Raw genomic sequence first — 27227 nt, forward strand, 5'->3', positions numbered from 1 at the left:
AGGTTACATTTTATCTTGCTGTTGAATTCTATACACTCATATCCTCACATCACACCTGCAGTAGGTTAAGATATTACATTCAGAGCTGAAGTGACACTTAAACCCATATTGTGAGCCCCATGAGGGATAGGGACTCTGTTTAATTCCGACCCAAGAATTTTATCTCAGCATTCAGTACAGTACTTTGCATGCAGTAAGCACTTAATAAATAATGTTACTATATTGAAAATGTTACAGGTTGTCCTCGGTATTTAAATCCTCAAATAGGGATGTATTTTACCCTTTACTCCTTAAACCTCAGCTTTACCTCACTTTTGCATTCCCTGGTTCATAGGCCAAATTTGTTTCACAAGCTTTATGGGTTATGATATTGACATCCCATTGTCTTTTTGCCCATTGTTTGATGCCTTTCACTGGCCCAGTCTCTTTCTAAAAAGGATAATAATAATAATAATAATGATGGTATTTGTAAAGTGCTATGTGCCTGGCACTGTACCGAACACTGTCTTTAGCCTTGATCTCTTAAGAGGTCTGATTACAGAGTCTCTCCAAATATCTTCCTTTTTCCTTTTGCCACCTTTTCTTTAGGAGGTCATTCAACTCCTTACCTTAAGCTTAAATCAAACTTCTTTGAACAAGGTATCCTTCCTACACATTCATGTCCCTCAGCCTGATGCCAAATAACATGCAGTGCACACCACATCAATCAATCTATCAATGGTATTTCATTCAATTGTATTTATTGAGTGCTTACTCTATGCAAAGCACTGTACTAAATGGTTGGGAAAGTGCAATATAACAACAGACACATTCCTGCCCCAAATGAGCTCACAGTCTATTTACTGAGTGCTTACTGTGTGCAGAACACTATACTAAGCACTTGGAAGAATACATAACAAGAGTAGATACAGATGGTCCCTGTCCACAGGAGCTGTCAGATTTAGACATGACATAGTCTTTGTAACTCTTTGAGGTACCTTTGCCTGGCCACAAATTATCCTTTGAGCGGCTGCATCTCTTCCATCTCCAACCATCTTTTCAGAAAATGTCATACTCTGCCTCTCTCCCTTCCTCCCTCCTCTCCAGCCCCTCATTAGACCACTGGGAGCTTTCTTCAAGGAAAACAAGATGGGGTTCAGGTCACTGACTTCACACAGTGACAGTTCTTCCTGGTTCTGCTGCTGCTCCTCTATTTCATTTTCCATCATCTCCATAACTTGACTCCAGTTGGAAACCTCTCACTTCTCTCCCTCCATTCCTCCATACTCCTTGATCAATCAGTTGAGCAAGCAATGGAATTTATTGAGCACTTACTGGCTGCAGAGCCCAGTATTAAGTGCTTGGGAGAGTACAATACAGCAGAATTGATAGACGTGATACCTGCCTACAAGGATCTTAGTGTCTATGAGGGACACAGGCATTAAACTAGATTAGGGATAAGGGAAATAATAGATTATAAGAATATTTCCATAACTTCTATGGGCTGGGATGAGTGTCAAAGTACTTAAGGGGTACACAGCCAAGTTTCATAATTGACACAGAAGGGCTCAACCTGGAAAATGAAGGGCTCAGCCTGGAAGGCCTCTTGGAGGAGATGTCATTTTAGGAGGTTTTTGAAAGTGAGGAGAGTGGTGGACTGTTGGATATGAAGTGAGAGGGGTTTCCGGGCCCAAAGGAAAATGAGGGCAAAGGGGTCGGTGGCAAAATAGATGAAATCAAGGAATAGAGAGGAGGTTGTTTGTTGTTACAGGAGTGGAGTGTGGGTTGGATCGTAGTAGCAGATCAACGAGCTTTATATAGGAGGGAGAGAACTGATTGCCTTAAACCCAGTGGTAAGGAGTTTCTTTTGATGTGGAAATGGATGGGTCACTACTGGAGGCTTTTGAGGAGTGGGGAGGTAAGGATTGGGATGTATGGATTGAACAGTTTTTCAAAAAAAATGACCCTGGCACCAAAGTAATAATAATAATAATGTTGGTATTTGTTAAGTGCTTACTATGTGCCCAGCACTGTTCTAAGTGCTGGGGTAGACACAGGGGAATCAGGATGTCCCACGTGGGGCTCACAGTCTTAATCCCCATTTTACAGATGAGGCAATTGAGGCACATAGAAGTTAACTGACTTGCCCACAGTCACACAGCTGACAAGTGGCAGAGCCGGGATTCGAACTCATGACCTCTGACTCCAAAGCCCAGGCTCTTTCCCCTGAGCCACGCTGCTTCTCAAAGTGAAGTATGGACTGGAGAAGAGAGAGACAGGAGGCAGGGAGGTCAGCAGAGTGGCTGATATAGTAATCAATAGATCTATTGATGATATTTACTGAGTGCTTATTATGTGCGGAGCACTGTATTAAGCATTTGGGAGACTACAAAAAAGGATTAGCAGTCATGTTCCCTGCCTAAGGCAAGAAATGATGAGTGCTTAGATCAGCAGGGTAGCAGATTGGATGGAGAGGAGAGGGTGGATTCTAGAGATGTTGTGAAGGTAATACTGCCAGGATTTTGTAATAGACTGATGTTTTTAAGGTGGCCACTCCTCACTGCCTCCTCACTCAAGGTTTTCCTCCCAACCATTCTCTCCATGCACTACTCCCAGCTCAGAGAACCCATATTAGAGAGAAAAAGTCAGTTCTTACAATGACCCTGCTCAAGCAACTCAGATGAGGAGCTTGATCATCTGGCACTTATTGGGTATTATTACGCACATTCAGGAAGGAATTGCCTGAGGAATAATCCTATATTTAGCTTTCCAAGACTTTAGACTGATGCACTGTCTAAATAGTCAAATCTTAGTATAGAAAGTACTTAGTATCATACTGGATTTTAATATTGTTCTCCAGAGCAGTTCCCAAAACCCCTGGGGGCATCAAGCTTTCAGGCTGCTTTGGACTGAAATGCTGAAGCCACTTGAGAAATGAGTAAAAGAATCAGTATTCATGGAATCCCCAGAAGGGGATTTGAGTTTCATTTTTTCTCTTGCTTAAGAAACTGAGAGGCAAAGGCTCCTCTGTAAACAAGCTAAGATCCTCTTTAACAGGCTAAGATCCCTGCCGTAGAATAAAAATTCAAGATGGTTTCTAGGAATAGGTGACTGGATGTGTACCTTGCTTCTGAAGAATGCCATTCTACAATGGGGAAGTTCAGGAAATGTTTCAAGATCCTTGAGGTTCACTGAGGGACTTTTTCCTTTTCAATTTTAATCTTAGTTTATTATGGTATTTGTTAAGTGCTTAGTGTGTGCCAGTCACCTTATTAAGCACTGGAGTAGATACAAGCTAATCTGTGATTCTATTTATTTTGATGGTATTGATGCCTGACTACTTGTTTTGTTGTCTGTCTCCCCCCTTTTTGGCTGTGGCTGTGGGCAGGGATTGTCTCTATCTGTTGCCCAATTGTACATTCCAAGCACTTAGTGCAGTGCTCTGCACACAGTAAGTGCTCAATAAATGCAATTGAATGAATGAATGAAAGATTGGACACAGTCCATGTCCCATGTGGGAGGGCTCGTGGTCTTCATCCCCATTTTATAGATGAGGTAACTGAGGCACAGAGAAGTTAAGGGACTTGCCCTAGATCTCACAGTAGACAAGTGACAATGGTGGGATTAGAACCCAGGTCTTCCTGACTCCCAGGCTCATGCTCTACCCACTAGGCAATGCTGCTTCTCCTGAAACCTTTTGACCTGTCCAGGGTCCCCAGAGTATTTACAACAAACCTTCTCTTCATGGTGCATAGCTGAGCAGAAACAACACCCACAGTTTCCGGTGGAAGATTGATCAGTAAAGGAGCATCACAAGTGCAGGAGCCTGCCTCTTCTTGGAAGATCAGGGTTAAAACTTAACAGAGAGAAGCTGCAGGGACTGGAGTTAATCAGGGTGAAACTGGACACAATTCACATAATGTATTTTGACCACAGTCCAGGATAAGGAATATAACTAATTTGGAAGTCATAATTTATCAAAACAAAATGCTTATGACAAAGAAAATGTTGAGATTCTTGGGTCTAGTTTTGGAACCAGTTGATGTGAATTTTCCTCGACCCAACTGCCGTGGAGGCAATCTCAACCCAAACTCTGAACTGAAGACAGTGATCTCAGTCATACTGTTGTTGGTCCAGGCAAGTTTTAGTATCCAACAAATTCCACTGAAATGTCCAGGGAAGAGAACATACAGATCCACCTTAGCAAATCATGTTGAGTTTTGGTGCCTCTCTGACTGGTTGGGAAATGCAAATGAAGCTCATAGACAGACAAGTCTTGGTTCAATCACAAAGCCTTCAGGACATTAAGCTCCTTATGGCCAGGGAACATGTCTGCTAACTCTGTTATATTGTACTCTCCCAAGCACTTAGTTCAGTGTTCTGCACACAGTAAGCACTCAATAAATATGATGGATTCACTGAGAACTTGCATGAAGGAATAGATTACAACCAGCCCACACACTTGGCTCCTCTAACGCTAACCTTCTCACTGTACCTCAATCCCATCTATTTCTCCACCGACCTCTCACCCACATCCTGCCTCTGTCCCGGAACACTCTCCCTCCTCATATCTGACAGAAAATTACTCTCCCCCATTCAAAGCCTTATTGAAGGTCCATCTCCTCCAAGAGGCCTTCCCTGACTAAGCCCTCTTTTCCTTTTCTTCAACTCCCTTCTGCATCACCCTGACTTGCTCCTTTTATTCATCCCCCCGCCCAGCTCCACAGCACTTATGTACACATTGGTAATTTATTGATTTAATTTATATTTATATCTGTCTCCCCCTCTAGACTGTTAGCTCATTGTGGACAGGGCATGTGTCTGTTTATTGTCATATCATACACTCCCAAGTGCTTAGTACAGTGCTCTGCACAGTAAGCGCTCACTAAATATGACTGATTAAAATGATGATGCTTTGCTCAGGATCACTCTCACGCTTACATCCCTGCCAATCTAGTTCCCCCTAGGGTAGTGACTGCAACAAGCAAGTAGCCAATCAAGCAATCAGTGGTATTTACTGAGCACCTTACTTTGTGCTGAGCACTCTACTAAGCACTTGGGAGTGTACAATACAACAGAGTTGGTACAAACAATCTCTGCCCCCAAGAAGCTATTTTAGACTCTAAGCTCTAATGTAGACAGGCATTAAAATAAATTATGGACAGGAGAAATAATAGATTATAAGGTTATTTAAGTGGCATGGGCTGGGTTGAGTATCAAAGTGCTTAAGAGTATCAAAGTGCTTTTGCATAGTCAAAAGTGCAGAGGAGAGGGTGGATGGGGGAACTGAGGGCTTAATCAAGGAAGACCTTCTGGAGGTGATGAGAATTGAGGAGGGTTTTGAAGTTGGAGAAGGTGTTGGAGTATCAGATATGGGGGACAGAGTTCCATGCCTGAGGGAGGACTTGGGCAAGGGTTGGCAGTGAGATACGCCAGCAGGGGCCCAGCACATTGCAAATTGCATGCAATAATTTTCCATACAAAACCCATTAATGGCCAAAGTACCACTGCTGCTGATGCTGTGACTTAGCACCATGGAACTAGACTGTAAGCTCAATGTGGGCAGCGAATGTGTCTACCAACTGTGTTATAATGTACTCTCTGAAGTACTTAGGACAGTGCTCTGCACACAATAAGTGCTCAAAATATATAAATGATTGATTGATGGAACTGAAGTAATAGCAGTAATAGTTTTAATTGTGTACCTACTCTGGCAAAACATTGTCCTAAGCATTCAGGAAAAAAGACATGGAAGAGAGTTTGACCTACTCCTCAACCTCCAAAGAACTCAAAATCTAAGAATAAATGGGGATAGGAGGGACTGGCAACAGACACATAAAGAAAGATAAAATAACAACATACCCAGAAACAACATAAATGACAAAGGAATAAATTTGTCAATCAGGAGATTTTCTTGAGCTCTTCCAGGCTGGAAAATGCTGTGTTAAGTACTGGGAGGAGGAAATGAATAAAAGGAACAAGTCAGGGTGATGCAGAAGGGACTGGGAGAAGAGGAAAGGAAAGGAGAGCTTAGTCAGGAAAGGCTTCTTGGAGGAGATGTGCCTTCAGTCAGGCTTTGGAGCAGCGGGGAAAGTAATTCTCTGTCAGATGTGAGGAGGGAGGGTGTTCCAGGCCAGAGGCAGGACGTGGGCGAGAGATCGGCAGTGAGAGAGACAAGATTGAGGTACAGTGGGTGGGTTAGCAGCAGAGGAGCGAAGTGTGTGGGTCGGTGTGTCGGGTGGCTCAGGTCACTAGCTGCCGCTGCATCTGCTCTTCCCCCTTACTCCCCAAGCAAACAGTTGCCAAGGTGGCTGCCTCCATAGCTGCTTCACTGCTCACATTAGGTCACTATTACAGATTCTTGGTGGGGCATGTCCACTATGTGAGATGTCCATTGTATAAGGAGCCCCTGCCATTGATGGCAGGATTCCCCTACTTCTAGCTGTTCAAAGCTTAGTACAGTGCTCTGCACACAGTAAGAGCACAATAAATGCCATCGGTTGATTGACTGACCCTCCATCCCCTGCCACAGTGAGATGAGGGTGGATTTTTGCGAGAAGGGGCTGTCGGAACTTAAAGACCCAAGGAATCTGCTCACCATCCCATATCAATCCCTCACTTAGTACAGTGCTTGGCACTTAGTAAGCACTTAGCAAATACCACAATTACTAATGTACCCATATCAACTTCTGGGAATTGAGTGGTCTAATAGGGACTGAGGACTTTCAGGAACAGCATGGCCTAGTGGCAAAAGCATGAGCTTTGGAGACAGAGGTCGTGGGTTCTAATCCCACCTCCACCACTTGTCTGCTGTGTGACCTTGTGCTAGTCACTTAACTTCTCTATGCCTCAGTTACCTCATCTGTAAAATGGGGATTGAGACTGTGAGCCCCACGTGGAGCAACCTGATCACCTTGTATCTACCCCAGACCTTAGAACAGTGCTTGGCACATAGTAAGTGCTTAACAAATACCCTAATTATTATTATTATTATTAATCACCATGGGGAAAATTACTGTGTTTGAGAGAGACCTTCAGGGGACAAGGTTCTGGGACCCCATAAAAAAAGGAACTCATTTGAGAAGTCAGGAAAACCTTCTGGTCTGGCCATTCTCCCAGGATAACTGGCATGGATCATTACCTCAAGGGTCATTGTGAGAACGATGAACACTGTGGCGGACTCTTTGGAAAACTCCCTGGACTTCTGTGAATGGCAAATGTACTGTTCCATAGGAGGGCAGTCAGCACTTGGTACATAGTAAGCACTTCACAAATGCCATCATTATTAATTAACCAGTAGTATTTATTGAACACTTATTGGATGAAGAGCACTGTACAATTACAAACAATTGCAAATTTTTTTCAAAAGGATAGGACAAAGCAATTCCAAACCTCTTGTTTTCTGTATCCTGGGGGAAGAGTCGGCAGGATGCCTTCTCTCACTCCTCCTTGTTGTCTGTCCTTAGCCACAGAAACTACAGTAAGGAGATTTGAACTGTTCACTTTGGGCATAAGGGCACAGGAGAATGGGCAGACGTTTAACTTCCCTCTGTCCCTGCACTTTCAGATAAAGTTCCAGTTCTCATCGATGAGGTCCATAAACCACCAAATCTAGACATATAATTAAATGTAGCTCAAGTAACTTATCAATCAGAGAGGGCCTGCACATGCACTGCAGCTGAGATGGTTGGATTATTTCAGACAAGATACAGTCCCAGACACCCCTCCTTCACCCTCCTGAGAATGGCAGGACAGCCCCTCCACCACGGTCTGGAAATATCCAACAATTTCAGAGTGACCACATTACTGAAGTTACCTGCATTGGGAGAAACAGTGTTTGATAGGAACGAGCTATTAGGATTTTGTTTTGTCTTGGAGGTGCATCAGACAAGCAACCAAAAGTGCCATCAAAAAGATTCTACTGTGCAGAGTCCTGAGGGAGCAGAAGGAATTTACAATCCAATGTCCAGATATACAGAAAATAATTTACAAATAGTAGGGAATGTTCAAATTGTAGAATATGCAAAGCTGTGTGACCTTGGGTAAGTCACTTTACTTCCCTGTGCCTCAGTGACCTTATCTGTAAAATGGGAATTGAGACTGTGAGTCCTATGTGGAACAGGAACTGTGTCAAACCCGATTTACTTGCATCCACCCCAGTGCTTAGTACAGTGCATGGCACATAGTAAGCACTTAAATACCATTGTTATTAATTGGGAAAAGCCTGTTGAAGGAGGTGGGATTTCCATAACCAGGACAGGATTTAACAGCAAGCTGGATGTAAGAACTGAAAAAATGTGAGAAGGTGGGATAATGATGTGGTTTTGGGGTTAATAATAACAATAACAATCATCATCATTGTAATTATTATTATTATTGTGGTACTTTTTAAGCACTTACTAAGTGCCAAGCACTGTTCTAAGTGCTGAGGAAGATAAAAGTTAATCAGCTTGGATACAATCCCTGTTCTGCATGGGGCTCACACTCTTAAACCCCATTTTATAGACAAGATAACTGAGGCCCAGAAAAGATAAGTGTCACACAGCAGACATTTGGCAGAGCCAGGATCAGAACCCAGGTCTTTCAGACTCCCAGGCCCGTGCTTGTTCAGAAACAGGGAGTTTATTCTGTCTGTAATTTATTTTAATGTTTGTCTCCCCCTGTAGCCTAATTGCCTTGTGGGCAGGGATTGTGTTTACCAACTGTTGTATTTTACTCCCCCACATGCTTAGTACAGTTCCCGGCATGCAGTAAGTGCTCAATAAATAGCATTAATTGAGCTTTTATGATGGAGACAGTTAGATGGAGGTGAGGATTTAGGAGTGAAGTTGAGGAGTGAAGTTTTTAACATACTGAGCCTGAGTTGCTGAAGGGACATCTGTGGGGTGATGCCTAGAGACAAGAGGAAATATGAGATTACCGATTTGTGGAGGGATTGGGTCTAAAGAGAGAGATTTGGGAATCATTCCCATAGAGGTGGGAGTTGAAGCCATGGGAGCAGATGAGCTCCCAAGAGATTGAGTATCAAGTGAGAAGGGGAAAAGACCCAGTACAGAGCCTTGAGGGACACCCACAAGCAGTTAGTGGGGAGGAGGCAGAGGAAGAGCCAGAGAAACAGACATAAGAACTACCAGATAAATAGAAGGCAAACCAAGAGAGAACTGTCGGGAAACCAAGATTAGAGAACATTATTGAAAGGAGGGAGTGGTCAAAGGAATTTTAGGAAGGGGCAGAAACCATGAGATTTGGCTAGGAGGAGGTGATTGATGACCTTGTAGAGTGTGATCTTAGTAAAGCAAAGGACTGGAAACCAGATAGTTTAGTAGGTCAAAAAGAGAGTTTCAAATGAGGAAGTGGAGGCAGTGGATGAACCCAGCCCTTTAAAGGCATGCAGCTAGTAGGCCCAGATACATTGGCCCTGAGGGGAGAATTCTTCCCCCAGACCCTGTCATTTGGTTTTTAAGGCATAGCTTTCAAGAGGCAAGAACTAGGAAAATTCTAAGATATCAAGGAGGGTAGCAGCTGATTTGGAGAGAACCATTCACTGAGAAAGGTATGTGGAATGAATTGGCAAAGATTTACCTTCCATTTTTGCTGAAGGGAATTGTGTTTTATAAAGGATGCTGGGTGAGGTGGTTTCAGTAACTTGTCTTTCACACAGTGTACAAAATTAAAGTAAGAAAAGGGCCCTGAACCCAAACCAGGCTGCCATTTTTTAGGGGTATTTGTTAAACACTTAGTATGTGCCAGGCACTATACTGAGCACTGGGGTAGATACAAGATAATTGGGTTGGACACAGTCCCTGTCCCACATAGGCTCCACAGTCTTAATCCCCATTTTACAGATGATGTAATTGAGGCACAGAGAAGTTAAGTGACTTGCTGAGGCCACACAGCAGACAAGTGGCAGTGCCGGGATTAGAATCCAGGTCCTCTGATTCCCAGGCCCATCCTCTTTCCATTAGGCCACCCCTGCTTCGCCATGACCTTGAAGCAAGCAATTGGAGCCCACATCCTGCTCATGCATTGGACTGAAGGAGAGTCAGGCACCCTGGGATCACATTTTCCCAACTGAGATATTTAAATAAATTTCCTCCTGTCCACTGGGACTCTGGGACAACCCCAGAATAGGAGGCATAGCTACCTGATCCTTGGAGTTCTTACTGGGGTTTTGGTTTATCTTCCCAGTCAGCAGAAATCCTTCTGGACTTCCTCCTTTGCCTGAGGCAATAGAGTGTATGGCCAACCTCTCCAAGTACACCTGGAAGAGACTGTGATATGTTTATTCTTTAGCTGAAGAGAAACATGTGGCTAACTCAGATGGGGAAGCCATGCAGGCTGTTTAGCGATGCCATTAATCTTGGATTTGTCTTTCCAATCTAATGTCAACTTTTTCAAAGACTTGAGGAACTGGGGAGAGTTGTAGTGAAGCCAGGCAGTGTCCCAGAAGGCCTGGATCCAAGGACAGAATGCAACTTCGTGCCTGGCTCCCTCATACCACTCCCCTCCTTCAAAGCCTACCCAAAAAGTCACTTCCTTCATGAAGTATTTCCTGAATAAATCCCCTAGAATCCCTGTACACCATCTCTTCAGCCAGATTAGATCTGTACACCACCTTCTATCCCTGTCTGTTATTTATTTTTCCACTTTTTTTTACTACTCCTATTCTCACCCTATTTCAACTATTATATATTCATCAGTTTATATTGTAATTGAGGCATTTATTTAGCATTTACTATGTTATAAGAGCCAGGGTAGGTATAATGTTATCACAGTGGACCCTTACAGGTAAGGAAACTGAGGTCCAGAAAGGTTAAGCTGGGGGTAAAACTGGGACGAGAACCCAGGTCTCCTAACTCCCAGTCCATGTTCTTCTCAGTAGGCTACTCTGCATTTATATCTCCCATCAGAATAAACATTCTTCAAGGACCAGAATCACATCTTAGTACAGTGCCCTGCACATTGTAAGCCCTCAATAAATACGACTGAATGAATCTTTTGTCTATTGCCCAGTCACCTATGACAGTGCTTGGCAATGGGAGGTGCTCAGTCGGTCCTGATGGTGGTGATGATGATTGTGGAAATCCATTCATTCAGTCATACTTATTGAGCACTTACTGTGTGCCGAGCACTATACTAAGTAATTGGGAATGATGAGGGACTTCTGTGACTCGGGCTAGTTGATAAGTTTTTGAACAGTTCTAGTCTCAGAGCTGATCTAAAACATATGCATTAGGTTTTTTCTTTTTTTTTTGGTGTTTTTTAATGATATTTGTTAAGTCTTACTCTGTGCTAGGCACTGGGTAGATACAAGATAATCGGGTTTGACAGCCCATGTCCCACGTGGGGCTCACAGTCTTAATCCTCATTTTACAGTTGAGATAACCGAGGCACAGAGAAAGCAAGTGATTTGCCCAAGGTCATGCAGCAGACAACTGAATAATACTAACAGTAATGGCATTTGTTAAGTGCTTTTTATGTGCAAAACACTTTTCTAAGCACTGGGGAGGATACAAGGTGATCAGGTTGTCCCACGTGGGGCTCACAGTCTTAATCCCCATTTTACAGATGAGGTAACTGAGGTACAGAGAAGTTAAGTGACTTGCCCAAAGTCACACAGCTGACAAGCGGCTGCCACACCCATTCATGAGAAGGTGACAATTTCTGTTTGCAGTAGTTATTTATAAGTTTCTCACCTATGGGGTGATCCAGCATTCATCTATCAGACTTCAGGTTCAGGGCAAATCTAGACCAATAGAAGAAATAAGGAGACACCTGGCATACACTATGAACCATTGGCTAGACATCCTCTGTCTCTCTTTTATCATCGTTACTATTATCATCATTATTATTATTAATAAGAACACCAACAATAATAATAATAATACTAATGGTATTTGTTAAGCACTTACTATGTGCCAGGCACTGTTCTAAGCACTGGCATAGATACAAGATAATTGGGTTGGACACAATGTCTGTCTGACATAAGGTTCACAGTCTTAATCCCCATTTAACGGATGAGGAAACTGAAGCACAGAGAAGTTAAGTGACTTGCCCAAGTCACACAACAGACAAGTAGCAGAGTCGGGATTAGAACCCAGCTCCTTCGGACTCCCAGGCCCGTGCTTCATCCACTAGGCTACACTGCTTCTCAGACTTTTGCCTGATACCAGTGGTGCTTCAAAGTTTGCCCAGAGAGTGATTAAATTGGAGGCTGGAAAATGGGCTGATTGGGATGCTAATCCAGACAAGGCAACGGTGTTGCTACTACTGGAGATTGGTGAAAATGGTGATGCAAGGGTTGGTTTTGAAAGAAAATCCATAACATTTGCAGTGACACTTGGAGCATTCACATTCTCCTAGATCCAAAGCTACAGTGGTTTCGGAGGTCAGTAATGACTGGGTGTGACAATTGCCACATGTGTTCAACTTGGAATTTGTGACTTCTTCCTTCAGAAATAGGCTTTACCACAGATATCCCTGCCCATCCAAATCACCTTTTGGATTACTGTAATGGAAGGGTGGTAATGGTCAGTTTGGGATCTCACAGCCCCAGAAGTTCTAACTTTGATAACATTGGAAGGTATGAAGAAATCAGGCAGAAGTGAGACTTCTACCTTTAAAGTTAAATTTCTTGTTTTAAATCAAACTTGTAAAATACACAAAGAACCTCCATCCATAACTGCCCAGTCCATAGCAGTGTCTATGAGTTCTCCCTGGATTATCCTAAAGTGTCAGAGATTAGCTTCCTTAGAATCACTGAGTATCCCCAGCCCTGCTTTGTAGAGAGTCCCCAGAACAAGCACTGAGCTCTGATACAATTGCACTCAATTTGATACAGTTGCACTCAAATTTGCACCATTTGAGTGCAAATGGTGTTTATTAATAATAATAATAGTAGTATTTGTTAAGCGCTTACTATGTGCCAGGCACTGTACTGAGCACTGGATACAAGCAAATCGGGCTGGACACAGGCCCTGTCCCACATGGGGCCCACAGTCTCAAACTCCATTTTACAGATGAGGTATCTGAGGCACAGAGAAGTGAAGTGACTTGCCCAAGATCACAGAGCAGACAAGTGGCAGAGTCGGGATATGAACCCATGACTTTCTGACTCCTAGGCCTGTGTCCTCTCCTCTATGCCATGCTGCTCCTCAGGGAGCAAAGAGGTCAGCGAGGAGGCTGATGCAGTAGTCAAGACAGCACAGGAAAAGTTGTTTGGATCAATGTGGAAGCAGGGTGGCTAAAGAGGGAAGGGTGGATTTTAGCAATGTTGTGAAGATGGAACTGGCAGGATTTGGTGACACTAAATATGTGGGTTGAATGAGAGAGATAAATCAAAGATAACACCAAGGTTATGGGCTTGTGAGACTGAGAGGATGGTGATACTCTCTACAGTGATGAGAAAATCAATGGAGGGACAGGGTTTGGGTGGGAAGATGACATGCTTGTTTGGACATGCTAAATTTGAGTTGTTGACGGGGTATCCAAGTAGAGATATCCTAAAGGCAGGAGAAGAGAGTAGAGAGGTCAGGGCTGGAGAGGTAGATGTGAGAATCTTACACGTAGAGATGGTAATTGAAGCCGCAGAAGCGAATGAGTTCTCCAAGGGAGTGGGTGTTGATGGAGGAAAGAAGGGGACCTAGAACTGTCTTGAGGGACTCCCACATTTAGGGGTGGGAGGCAAAGGAGAAGCCTGGGAAAGAGACTGAGAAGGAACAGCCAGAGAGATGGGAAGAAAACCAGGAGAGGATAGTGTCAGGGAAGCTGAGGTTAGATAATCTTCCCAGGGAAAGGGGTGGTCAACAGTGTCGAAGGCAGCTGAGAGTTTGAGGAGGATTAGGTCTTTGGATTTGGCAAGAAGGAGGCCATTGGTAACCTTTGAGATGTTGAGGATGACTAGTTCGGTGAACACTGTGTATTGTATGTTGTACTCTCCCAAACGCTTAGTATAGTGCTCTGCACAGAGTAAATATGATCAATTTGTTTATTGTTTTGAGTAGAGGACATTCTACTGACAAGACACTTCTACTTGAATTTCTGACTGACACCTCAAACTTAACATGTCCAAAAGAGAACTCCTCATCTTCCCACCCAAGCTCTATCCTCCCTGTGACTTTCCCATCACCTTACACCATCCTCCCTATCTCACCAGCATGTAACCTTGGAATTATCTTCGACTCATCCCTTTCATTCAACTCACATAGGCTGTCACCAGATCTGTCAGTCCTCCCATTCCTCTTCATCCAAACTACTATACCATTAATCTAAGCATTTATCCTGTCCTGTCTTCATTACCAAATGAGTCTCCTTGCTGACTTCCATGCCTCCCGTCTTTCTTGACTCCAGGCCATTCTCCACTGTACTGCCCAGATCATTTTTCTACAAAAATGTTAAGTCCATGCTTCCCTACTTCTCAATAACTTCCAGTGGTTGCCTACCCATCTGCATCAAACAGAAACTCCTCAGCATTGACTTTAAAGCACTAAATCACCCTGCCGCATCCCATCTTATGTTGCTGATTTCTTATTAAAACTCAGCCTGCTCACTTTAGCTCCTCTAAAACAGACCTACTCACTATACCTTGATCTTGTCCATCTCACTGTTGGCTCCTTTCCCACATCCTCCCTGTGGTCTGGAAGTCCTTCCCCCTTTATATACGACAGACCACCACATTCCCCACCCTCAAATCCTTACTAAAATTTCATCTCCTCCAAGAGGCCTTCTCCAACTAAGCCCTCATTTCCCTACTGTGTTGCCTGTGTTCTTGGTTCTATACCTTTAAGTACTTGATATCACCTGCACCTCACCCCCAAATCCATAATTTATTTTAATGTCTGTCTCTCCCTTCCAGAATGTAAGCTCCTTGTGGGCAGGGAATGTGTCTACTAACTCTCTTGTATTATACTCTCCTAAACACTTAGCACAGTGTTCTGCATGTGGTAAGCATTCAGTAAATACCGTTGATTGATTGTTTGATTGAAGGAGGTCATTGGGGACCTTAGAGAGGATAGTTTCCATGGAGAGAAGGGAGCAGAAACCAGATTGGAAGGGGTCAAGGAAAGAATTGAAGGAGAGGAACTGGAAGCAGCAGTTGTGGAACACTCACTCAAGGTGTTTGGAGAGAAAGGAGATGGGGCAGTAACCGGAGGGAGCTGTGGGGTCAAGGGAAGGTTGTTTTAGGATAAGGGAGACATGAGCATGTTTAAAAGCAATAGAGAAGGAGCCATTGGAAAATTCATGGTTGAAGATGGCTGTCAGGGAGGGATGCAGGGAGGGAGAATATGTTTTTTAAGGTGATATTGAATGGGGTAGTAGGCACCCTATTCTACTCTATGCCGCTATCACTGTTTACAGAAATAATCTTTCACTTCCTTCTCAAAAAGTGGGTAGGAAAAATTATGTGGTTGAGGCAGTTATGAAAGTGAATACATTACTTAGGGGTAACAAACTGCATTTTGCCCATGTGAAGTGAATTCAAGCTTTGAAGGCCTTCAAAGCAGCAGACTCTCCTAGAAGACTAGAGGACTGCCTCTCTGTCTTGAATTTTCACACTTAACCTTTGGCACTGGTTCTTCACCTTTATTACCAGCTGCAGTTAACAGCCTTGAAGCTGTTAGTTGAAAGGGAAATGAGGTTGAAATTAAATTCCTCTCTGTCCCTTTCTTTAGCCTTTGATCATATTGACAGTTGACTTACCTACTTGACATTTTCAAATGACCTCTGTTCAGGGAGATTGAAAATGAAGTTGCTGAGCTTTTAGCAAAAGGAATACGAAGAGTTAGGCAAATCTCAGTTTCCATAAGAACCTGTTTTCCAGTTCTCCTGAACAAGATGCTACTCAAGATGTAAAGAACATAAATGAATGATTTTTGTGTCAGGCCTGCTTTAATGTGTTTCCTTTGATGTAAATGTCCTCTCACATTATTATTATTATTGTTTATTATTTTTATCATTGTTAATGATGATGATAATTATTATAATGTATGTTAAGTGCTTACTTTGTCAAGGACTATACTAAATGCTGAGATACAAGTAATCAGGTTTGACATAGTTCCTGTTCCACATGGGCTTCACAGTCTATTGAATCCCCATTGTATAAATGAATAAACTGAGGCACAGAGAAGGTAAGTGACTTGCTTAAGGTCACACAGTAGGCAAGTGGCAGAGCTGGGATTAGAACTCAGGTCCCCTGGTCCTCAGATGATAAGAAGAGGCAGTGCCTCTTTCCACTCACTAGGCCATGCTGCTTCTCTAAATCAAAAGTCTGACTTTATTGAATTTGGTTGGTTTAATCCAGATTTGTTTCTTTGGAGATATTTACAATATAGAATAACCAGGTATTTTCCAGCATCTTAGGTTGATTTATATTGAAATATCTAGAAATTCAGTTATATAGAGCTATATTTTAAATGGTATTTTCTACACAAAGTAGGGCAGAAAGACAGCTAGAAATGAGATGTAACTACAGTGAATTTCTTGGATCCTTTTCTGGACAATGTTAACCTGGTTCTTTCCCTTCTGTCAGCCCCACAGGGCCATGCAGCTGCACATTAGGGAATTCAACTGGAGTCATCACCATGGAGGGGCCTTTAAGAAGAAAAACATTATTGAAGGAAGGCAGAAAGCCTGCGGTGAGTACAGATTTATTGGAGGTGAAGAACTTTTAGAATTAAGATTAGAGAAGCAGTGTGGACTAGTGGATAGAGTACAAGCCTGAGAGTCAGAAGGATGTGGGTTCTAATCCCAACTCCACCACTTGTCTGCTGTGTGACCTTCATTTCTCTGTACCTCAATTACCTCGTTTCTAAAATGGGGATTAAGATTGTGAGCCCCATGCGGGACAGGGACTTTGACCAATCTGATTTGCTTGTATCTACCCCAGCGCTTAGTACAGTGCTTGGCACATAATAAGCACTTAACAAATACCACAATTATTAGCCAACAAAGAGCCACTCTTTGTATAGAATTAACCACTATTTGTATCATGTTGAGTTATCAGAAAAAGTTAGTATGGCCATAGCCCAGAAACCTTCTAGCTGAACCACTGGTCAGCATCATCACCATAGAGCCTCTTCATACTTGAAGATGATTTGTGAGTCAAAGACATGGCTGGAGAAACACTAGGATCCCCAGAGTTTTCTGTCTGAAGTTAATTTTCCCTTCCCCGCTCTTCATGTTTCTCCCCTCCTCCCCAGAAAGGCTGCCATCTCTCAATCTGTCATCTTTTTATTTGGATCCCCACCCTCCCTAATGAAAGTGCTATCCTACCTCTTGTAGGTCTCAGCCCTGTGTGAGCTGCTGGGCCTGTGAGAGCTCTGCCACCCTCAGCATCTCAGGATCCTCTGTCTCTCAGTTAGTTAAGTGTATTTATTGAGCATTTATTCTGTGCAGAGCACTCTACTAAATGCTTCGGAGACTACAATATAATAATGTTGGCATTTACTAAGTGCTTACTATGTGCCGAGCACTGTTCTAAGTGCTGGGATAGCACAGGAAAATCAGGTTGTCCCACGTGAGGCTCACAGTCTTAATCCCCATTTTACAGCTGAGGTCACTGAGGCACTGAGAAGTTAAGCGACTTGCCCCATGTCACACAGCTGACGGAGCCGGGCTTAGAACCCATGACCTTTGACTCCTAAACCTGTGCTCTTTCCACTGAGCCACTCTGCTTCTGTGTTTATGTAACAATATCTGTTTATATAACAATAAACAGATACATTCCCTGCCCACAGTGAGTTTACAGTCAAGAGGGGGACACGGACATTAATATAAATAAATTACAGATGTGGGGAAGCAGCATGGCATAGTGGAAAGAGCATCGGCTTGGGAGTCAGAAGGTCATGGGTTCTAATCCCAGCTCCGCCACTTGTCTGCTGGATGGCCTTGGGCAAGTCACTTCACTTCTCTGTGCCTGTTATCTGTAAAATGGGGATTGAGGCTGTGAGCTCCATGTGGGACATGGACTGTGTCCAACCCAATTTGTATCCACCCCAGTGCTTAGTATAGTTCCTGGCACATAATAAATGCTTAACAAATATCACGATTATTATTAGTAGTAGGATTATTATTATTACATAAGTGCTATAGGGCTTGGGGGTGAATAAAGGGCAGCACTGTCCTTCCACAGATCCCCAGTATTCCCCCTCAAACCTCCCTTCTTAGCATGGTGGGTGTCAAGGGTATGGGGGCAGCCATCCTGTGGTTACTCCTAGTTTTCAACTGCCACTATTGGAGACCTGATTTTACTACCATGGTTTCAATTACCATCTCATCACAGGTCTACCTCACCACCCCTGGTCTCTGTCTTTCTCTGCAGTCTCACATTTCATCCTGCCTTCAGTACATCTCTATTTGGACATCCCACTGACACCTCAAACTTAGCATGTCCACAGCAGAACTCCCCATTTTTCCCACATAAATCCTGTCCTTCCCCTGTCATTCCTACTGCAGTTAACACCACCATCCTCACTATCACAAACTCAAAACCTAGGCATTATCCTCAACTCATCTCTCTCATTCAACCCACGTATTTAATGTATTTAATCTATCAGCAAATCTGTCCCTTTTACCTTCACAGCATTGCTAAAATCCACCCTTTCCTTTCCATCCAAACTGCTACTGCGCTGATCCAAGCACTTATCCTATCCCAACTTGACTATTGCATCAGCCTCTTTGTTGACCTCCCTGCCTCCTGTCTCTCCCCTTTGCAGTCCATACTTCACTTGACTCCCTGGATCATTTTTCTGAAAAAACCGTTCAATCCATATCTCCTCTCTCCTAAGAAACCCCTATTGGTCGCCCATCCATATCTGTATCAGACACTTCCTTACCATTGACTTTAAGGCACTCAATCAGCTTGCTCCCTCATACCTTACCTAACTCATCTACTCCAACCCAACCCACACACTTTGCTCCTCTAACACTAACCTATACACTGTACCTTGCTCAAGTCTGCCTTTCTGCCAACACTTTGCCTATGTTCTCCCTTTGGCCTGGAACTCATTCCTCCTCCATCTATGCCAAATCAACTACCCTCCCCTCCTTCAAAACCTCATTCAGGTCACTCTTCCTCCAAGAATGAGGGCAGGCCGGGGGCTGGGCTGTAATAATAATAATGATTGTGGTATTTATTAAGCATTGACTATGTGCCAGGCACTGTACTAAGGAGGACGTTGGAAAGAAATAATAATTTTGATATTTCGGTGTTTGTTAAGCGCTTACTATGTGCCAAGCACTGGTCTAAGTACTGGGTAGATACAAGGTAATCAGGTTGTCCCACATGGGGCTCACAATCTCAATCCCATTTTCCAGATGAGGAAACTGAGGCACAGAGAAGTTAAGTGACTTGCCCAAAGTCACCCAGCTGATAAGTGGTGGAGCCAGGATTAGAACCAATGACCTCTGACTCCCAAGCCCGTGCTCTTTCCACTGAGCCACGGTGGACCCAAACTGAATAGATGGGCATATCTGAGCACTTTGTGGGAGAAAAAAGAAATTAAAGATTACCTGGAAAAGTTGGGGAGATCCAAAAAGGGAAAACTTGAGTGTACTTACAGCCCCAAGAGGAGAGTAAGAAACCGATATTGATAGAGAGGGAGCAGCAGATGAAGACTGAGCTGGCCAAGGTGAAAGAGTTCACATTCAGAAGGAGGAGGAGCATCTTCTCCGAGGCTGTTGGGAAAGGGAAGGTGAAGGAATGGGAAAATATAAGGATATGTACATTAGTGCTCTGGGACTGGGAAGAGTATCCAGTGCTTAAGGGGTACAGAGCAGGTGCATAAGTAACAGAAGGGAGGGTGAATAGGAAAAATAAGGTCCGAGTCAGGGAGGGCCTCTTGGAGGAGGTGTGACCTGAATGAGGCTTTGAAGGAGGGGAGAGTAGAGGTCAGGCATAGATGGAGGGGGAAGGAGTTCCAGGCCAAAAGGAGGATGTGGTTAGAGGGTTGGCAGCAAGACAGACTTGATTGAGGTACAATGAGGTACAATTGAGGTTGGTGTTAGAGGAACAAAGTTTGTGGGTTGGGCAGATAGCATCCATAAAGACAAGGGTTCCACACAGACTCACACAGATTCTTTTCACCCAGATTCCATGTGAGATATCTAGCAGTGGGCATTGGCATAACAGATATATGCATCAATAAACCGTATTTATCGAGCACCTCACGTGTACAGAGTACTGTACTAAGCTTGTGGGAGAATGCAATAGAATTGACAGAATCTTCCTTGGCAGGGATGGCAGCATACATACACTAGAGTTAGTAGATGCAATCTCTTCCCTCAGGAAATTTACAGTATAGTGGGGAAGACAGACAAAAAAATAATGTTTAGGTCTGAGGAAAAAGGAAAGCCAGAAGGTTATGGGGTGGCTCAAATGCAAATGCCTGAAGGCATAGTTTTTGGTGGATAGTGACCAACTCTTTCTCCATTTCCTCTGAAGACAGAACACAGAGGCAATGGCATTAGTTGCTGCAGGAGGGATTGGGGTTCAGAATGAATGAAAATGTTTAACCCTAGCGTTAGGAACTTGGATAGGTCCCATAGGAGGTGGCTGAATCTTCTCTCCCAGAGATCTTTCGGGATCAAATCAGACAGGACTGGTGTAAGTGCCATACTATCTAGAGACAGCAGTATGAACTTGGTTATGTCAAGAGGCCACCATAACCTTGTCATCCCATAAAATGTGATTCATCCATTTCTGTGTTTCTGTAGTCATCATGGCTTAATAACTCAATCAGTCATATTTATGGAGTGCTTTACTGTGTGCAGAGCACTGTACTAAGCATTTGGGAGAGTACAGTATAACAGAGTTGGTAGATACATTCCCAGCCCACAAGGAGCAGCATGCTCTGTTTGAAACAATAAATGTTTCTTTTTTTTTTAATTACCATTTGTTTTCACTCTTCAGCTTCCCTCTTGGAGTAGGTACTGGGTAACCCTTTCAGGATCGACTCTTCTCTATTATGGAGCCAAGTCTTTAAGGGGAACGGATAGAAAACATGTAAGTAACGATTGAGCTTATTTTAAAAGATGATTCCTTTATTGTTGCCATTGTGGAATGGATGAAACAAGCGGAGCTTCCAAAGTGATTTTAATACGACTTCCAAAGGAGCAGGGCCCACAATCTGTCTTCAGTTTTTGAATGTGCAAAGCTAATTTTTGAATGTGCAAAGCAAATGCAAAATTTTACTAAATGCTTTTTGACCTAGACAGTTTGTCTACTCCTGTGATGAATTTGCCATATGGAGAAAAATGAAAAACGTCCCAAATCACTGTGTTGGTCTCTTCAACAGCAGCGTGCCTAGTGGCCTGGGAGTCAGGGGACCTGGATTCTAATCCTGGCTCTGTCATTTGCCTGCTGTGTGACCTTGGGCAAATCACTTAATTTATCTGTTCCTCAGTTTCTTCAACTATAAAATGGGGATTCAATACCTGTTGTCTCTCCTACTTAGACTGTGAGCCCCCTGTGGGACAGGGACTGCATCTGACTTAATTACCTTGTATCATCAAATCCAACACTTAGTACAGTGTTTGGTACACAGTCAGCATTTTAAAATTATTATTATTATTATTATTAATATCATCATTATTATTCCAGTACAAATCTACACCCGGAAAAAAAGTCTCCATTGTAGGCTGGATGGTGCAGCTGCCTGATGATCCCGATCATCCTGATATTTTCCAGCTTAACAACCCTGATAAAGGTCAGCAGTTGGGTTTGCCTTGTGTTTCATAGGCTACTCCTGCCTTGCAGTATCCAGAAAAAGAACATTTTCCGGAATGCAGGATTTTTGATACCATAATATTAGTTTCTGTTTCTCGCACATAAGTAGGTGGAAGGAAAGGTGCACGATCATAAGTAAAGGTAGTTAACACATGGCCCATATCAAGAGGTTATGAGACATGTCTTCTAGGAATGTCCTCGCGATCCCCTCACTCACAAACTAGCCTCACCAGAGTCAAGGCACAAAATAGGGGAGGAATTGAGAATCCCATGGTATACACTCAAATTACTAAAGAAAACCAGAGTTGAAACAATGTTCTTATTTCAGTGTATACTTAGAAGTGCATACTACAGTGCTCTGCACACAGTAAGCACTCAGTAAATACGATTGAGTGAATGAAGACTTTTAGCATATTGCAAACAATACAAAGGAGCATCTCACTTTTTAAGAAACCCAGCAGTGACCGTAAATGAAGTTCCCAAATTTTACATGCCTGAGTGTCTTTGATCTTGGGATGTTTGGGTACTGTGGGAAGCATGGCCTAGTGGATAGAACATGTGCCTAGGAGTCAGAAGGATGTGGGTTCTAATCCTGGCTCCACCACTTGTCTGCTGTGTGACCTTGGGAAAGTCACTTCACTTCTCTGTGCCCCAGTTACCTCATCTGTAAAATGGGGATTAAGACTGTGAGCCCCAAGTGGGACGTGGACTGTGTCCAACCTGATTATCTTGTATCTACCCCAGAGCTTAGTACAGTGCCTGGCACATGGTAAGCATTTAACAAATTCCATTTGAAAAAAAAAAAGCTGGCAGCATAAAAATTACAGCTGGGAGGATCGATATTAATGAGTGGTTGGACAAGGGGAGCAGTCAAAATTCCTGTCATCCCATGAAGTAGGAGAAGCGGCATGGTTTAGCGGAAAGAGCATGGGCCTGAGAGTCAGACGACCCGGGTGCTATTCCCGGCACTGCCAATTGCTGGTTGTGTGACCGTGGGCAAGTCACTTAACTTCTTTGTACCTCTGTTTCCTCAATTGTAAAAAGGGGATTCCACGCCTGTTCCTCCTCCTACTTAGACTGTGAACCCCATGTGGGACAGCCACTGTGTCCAACCTTATTAACTCATATCTACCTCAGTGCTTTGAACAGTGCTTGACACATAGTAAAGGCTAAACAAATCCCATAATAATAATGATAATGGACTCAGCTCTCTGAAACACAAATTCACAAAGAGTAACGTGAACAGGAGATTTTCCTCCTTAAACTACTAACTCAAATGCAGTTCAGCTACCAACCTGGGAGGTAGGTGAAGTGTATGAAGGAAACTGATTTTTGAATCTTCATGTGCGTTACCTAATTGCCCCCTCCCCTTGCTTGGCAGGCAATGTTTACAAGTTTCAGACTGGTTCAAGGTTTCATGCAATACTGTGGCACAAGCATTTGGACGATGCGTGTAAAAGCAACAGGCCTCAGGTAAGACCATCACCCCCGGTCCATCAGTCGGTCAGTCGTATTTACTGAGTGCTCACTGTGTGCACGGCACTATATTAAGCACTTGGGAGAGTACAGTACAATAGCACAGGAACAGGAGCCCCTGGGAAGTACAGAGGCCAGGGATGATGCTTTGTCCAAGGGCCTCTGGGGGGCTTCAAAGTCTGGCAGGGCAGAGTCAAGCACATCCACCGGGTCCTTGCTGCCCCTCTGCCTCCTGTATGAGGCTGTGCTCGGCGCGACTCCTCTGAAAGAACAATCAGGGACAGGTCTGGTATGGAAGCCATACTCATTGGGCTTGGCTTGGGCAGGCCGGGGCTAGACCAGGCCTCGTAATTGTAAATAAAGCCAGAGTATTTACAACATTCAGTCCCTACGGAAGTTCCAAATTGGTGGCAGCTGCAGCTTCTAGTGATCCCGAGGGCTCAGCCTCCCAAAGGCCAGAGCTTCTCTTAACCAGAGAAAAATCTCTTCCCTTAGCAGGTAGAAACCCTAAAGTTCTTTCCCGCAGCTATCTGGCTTCTGGAAAGCCATCTGAAACTATATCCCAGGCCACATTTCAAACAAGGGCATTTCTGCTGTAGGGGTGCTAGATCCCAAAATATGTGGCTTAAAAATGCCCTTTTCTTTACATACTGCTCCATTTTCTGCTTTGAGGGTCTCGCCTCCAACTCTCTTTCCTTTACTCTCTCCTGTTCTTCCTTAACAAGCTACGATTGGTGCCCCTGCCCCCTCCAGAATGACCTCCAAACTCCTTCCTGTTGGTTCTCAGGACTCGAGAGTTTCTCCTTTGGTGGATTTTCAGTCCTCCCACCATCCCCAGACTGCGGCCCGATGACGAGCAGCTGGGAAACATCTTGGCCTACCCACCTTTGGGGGTCAAGCGCAGGTCTGGGGTCAAAGATTATAACCGAAGTCTCTTTTCTTTTCCAGGTACCTGCCAACCTTATGTCATTTGAATAACTTTCGGCAGATCTTGGTGTGATTCAAAAGTGCCAAACTGCAGGATGGGGAATGCCACTCGCGCGCGCGCACACACACGCAAACACACATACACTCACATGCACACACACACACAGAGAAGAGATCACTTCTTGCGAGCCAGCTGCCAGATAGACTCACTTCTGCACCGTTTGGTGAAACTCGAAAGTGATTCTGTTGTGAGCGAATGTTGCCCGTAGAACTCGGAGAATGTCCCGTGCACTGAACAGAACTGATATTTCAGACGGTGTAAATCTAAATATGAGGAAAAGATGAACTCAGTTGCAGGATCTGCAAACCACGGATTTTAACGTTGTGGTCAGCGACAACTGTGGCAATTGTTGGACCACAAACTATGTTTCACATCCTCTGCCTATTCTCTTTTTTAACACGCTCTTTCTATTGTGAAGCTGCTTTCTGTGACTGAAGACATTTAGCCCATGTTGGGTTTTCAATTCTTTCTAATGCACAAAATGATTGACAGTGTTAACTTGCTGCAAAGTGTCAATTAGAATAGGAAATTGTGGAACAACATTTTTATAACCTCAGTGCACTGAGCTGCTTGGCAATGTGGCTGCGTCAGATTTCGTATCAAACCCTCACGGACAGTTCTGCTGGGGGCGGTTTGAGCTGTTTGGAACCATGTATTTTGGCACGAGATTTACGACATAACTTATTTCATTTGCTTGATGGAGCTGCTTATAATTTAAAAAGGACTGTCTGAACAAGGTAAGGGTCCACCGGCAGTTAGAACTCACTTTGCTTGACACCTATTCTTCGGTTCTTTTATTCCCAAAAGACAAAAATGCCTTAAATCGTGTCTCAGTTTTGTTTCCTGTGGGTGCTACTCATCTGAGACGCCAGTTCCCCGGGGGCTTCTTGTGACTTGGTGTCCTGGGGCCTTAGCAACATTTTAGGTCTTCCAAGTCAGGTGCCCCGGCCCCTTAGAACTGAAGGTTGGGCTGTGACCCTCCCATTCCCACTCCTCCCCTCTTTCATCTGCTAATCCCTGGTCTTTCTTGAGGACTTACCCTGTGGCAAGCACTGTGCTAGGCACTTGGGAGAGTACAGTAGAGTTCGGCGATACGATCCCTGCCTTCGAGGAGCGTACGATCCAGAGGGTGACCTGGATATACCCTGCCTTCCCCTCTCCCCACCCCCAACCCCCACCTCCCTTTCCCCCTCCCCTGCACAGGCCTCTCGTGGAGATTCCCTGTTGGATTCAGAGTCTGACCAGGGCAGCGCGAAAGTGGACGAGGAGCCTCGTGGCACAGGCACAGGAGGGGGATGACGAATCCCTCTGAGGTGAGGATGAGGAGCTTCCCCTCGCAGGGCACTGAGCTCGCTCCTGGGTCTTCATGATGGACGCTGGTGTGGCAGTGTCTAATCGCACCGAGTTCCGATCCCCATTTCCCTGACTGCTGCCCCAGATCAATACCAAAAACCAGCCACCAGCAAACCTGCCATCCATCAGCCCGAGGAGGAGAGTCGGGGTGAACTGGGAGTCGGGAGCGGGGCCCCGGGTCCCTGATGTGCCGAGGTCATGAGCTCGCTCTTCCCATGCCAGCCAGCCACTGTTGGAGCGGCCAGCGGTGCGCACTGCCAGATAAGCATTCTCCATCTTTCATATAATAATAATAACAAAAAAAAGCAGTGGCCTAATGGAAAGGGCACGGGCCTGGGAGTCAGAAGGTCATGGGTTCTAATTCCGGCTCCGCCACTTGTCTACTGTGTGACCTTGGGCAAGTCACTTCACTTCTCTGGGCCTCAGTTACCTCATCTGGAAAATGGGGATTGAGACTGTGAGCTCCACGTGGGACAACCTGACTACCTTGTATCTACTGTAGCGCTTTGAACAGTGCTTGGCCCATAGTAAGCGCTTAATAAATACCACCATCATCATCATCATTATTATTATTATTACCAATACTTCCTCTGAACCAATGGAGAGAGCGGTTTTGTTGGACAAAGAGAGATTTTCATTTGCAATGCTGAATTCCTCAATGTTTCCATTTACGGTATTGTTTTTGGTTCGTTTTCTCAATGGCTATGTCGTAATCTTGAAAATGAAACTCTTAACAGAACAACTTTTTTAAAAAGACGGAATTTCTGGACCCTGAGAGGAGAAAATAGCCGGGCTTCAGAATTTGATGGATTGGGCATCAAACTTGAGTGATTGTTCATCTTGTTGGGGTGTAATGTACAAAGACCGCTTTTATACATTTTTTAAAGATGCAGTTCCTCAAGTTAGTTGATCACTGTTAGAATTTGATTATCAGTGGAAATCATCATTAAATAGTGGTGGTTTATAGAAGGATTGAATGCTTCTATAAAAACCTGTGACCGCAAGTAATGCAAGGCTGGCTCAGACCCGGGGTTCCATCTAGCCCAGCATTCTGTCTTCGATAGTGATGGGGCCAAAAGATGCTTGGGGGAACACAATGATGGCTGCCCTTCTTGGCATGAGTTCTATTAGTTAGGGATGGAACGTCTAACAACCCTCTAGCACTCCAGTAAAATTCCATGATCACTGGTTCCTTTCTGAGGAAGTATTTTAGAAAGAATGGTATTATTCTGCCAAGAGAATATAAAAATAGCACAGAGGAGTTTCCTATTTAAGTTGCCCAGAGAGTTTAGGAGAATAAACATATTATTCACATACAGTCAACTGTGTTTACCTGTGAGTTTAGCTGAGGCACATTGCTGAGCTGTCACCAGCTTCCAGCTAGCCTTCCTCCACAGTATCCCCTTATCATCCTGTCCAGTGTCCAGTCCCCCATCCCCCATATCCCCGCAAGCCAGCCAAGACCCCAGCCATTTCTGGGGACACTTCTCTCCTTTAGCACAGAGGATGGAGAGGTCACTGTGTTTGTGTATTCACTGTCTCCTTGTGTGTGGGGGGTGGTGGGGGGAGGAGAGAGAGGGAGAGGCGGATGTGGTACGACTGCCAAACAGAGCTTTATAATCAACATGCAGAGGTTTAATTAAATCTCCAAAAGATATATTATTAAAAAATTGTGCTCTAATGACCAACCCTTCCAAGTTAAACCAT

At 44.1% G+C, this 27227-nt stretch overlaps 1 protein-coding gene across 5 annotated transcripts in view; it reads left to right on the forward strand.

The window, feature by feature from the left end:
* Window positions 1-25866, forward strand: part of RALGPS1 (Ral GEF with PH domain and SH3 binding motif 1) — a 480822-nt gene extending 454956 nt beyond the window's left edge. For 4 of the 5 annotated variants that reach the window (XM_029062600.2, XM_029062604.2, XM_029062605.2 and 1 more), the window contains 5 exons: window positions 16508-16613; window positions 20888-20980; window positions 21578-21683; window positions 23085-23176; window positions 24128-25350. In XM_029062600.2, coding sequence (XP_028918433.1) covers window positions 16508-16613; window positions 20888-20980; window positions 21578-21683; window positions 23085-23176; window positions 24128-24157 — 427 coding nt within the window. In that variant the 3' untranslated portion in view covers window positions 24158-25350. Of the gene's footprint in view, window positions 1-16507; window positions 16614-20887; window positions 20981-21577; window positions 21684-23084; window positions 23177-24127; window positions 25351-25370 lie in introns of those variants that run through there. The other variant, XR_005659940.1, reaches the window with a different exon arrangement.
* The last annotated feature ends 1361 nt before the right edge of the window (window positions 25867-27227 follow it).

This window comes from Ornithorhynchus anatinus, chromosome 4 (genome assembly GCF_004115215.2).
Source record: "Ornithorhynchus anatinus isolate Pmale09 chromosome 4, mOrnAna1.pri.v4, whole genome shotgun sequence".
NCBI classification, from domain to species: domain Eukaryota; kingdom Metazoa; phylum Chordata; class Mammalia; order Monotremata; family Ornithorhynchidae; genus Ornithorhynchus; species Ornithorhynchus anatinus.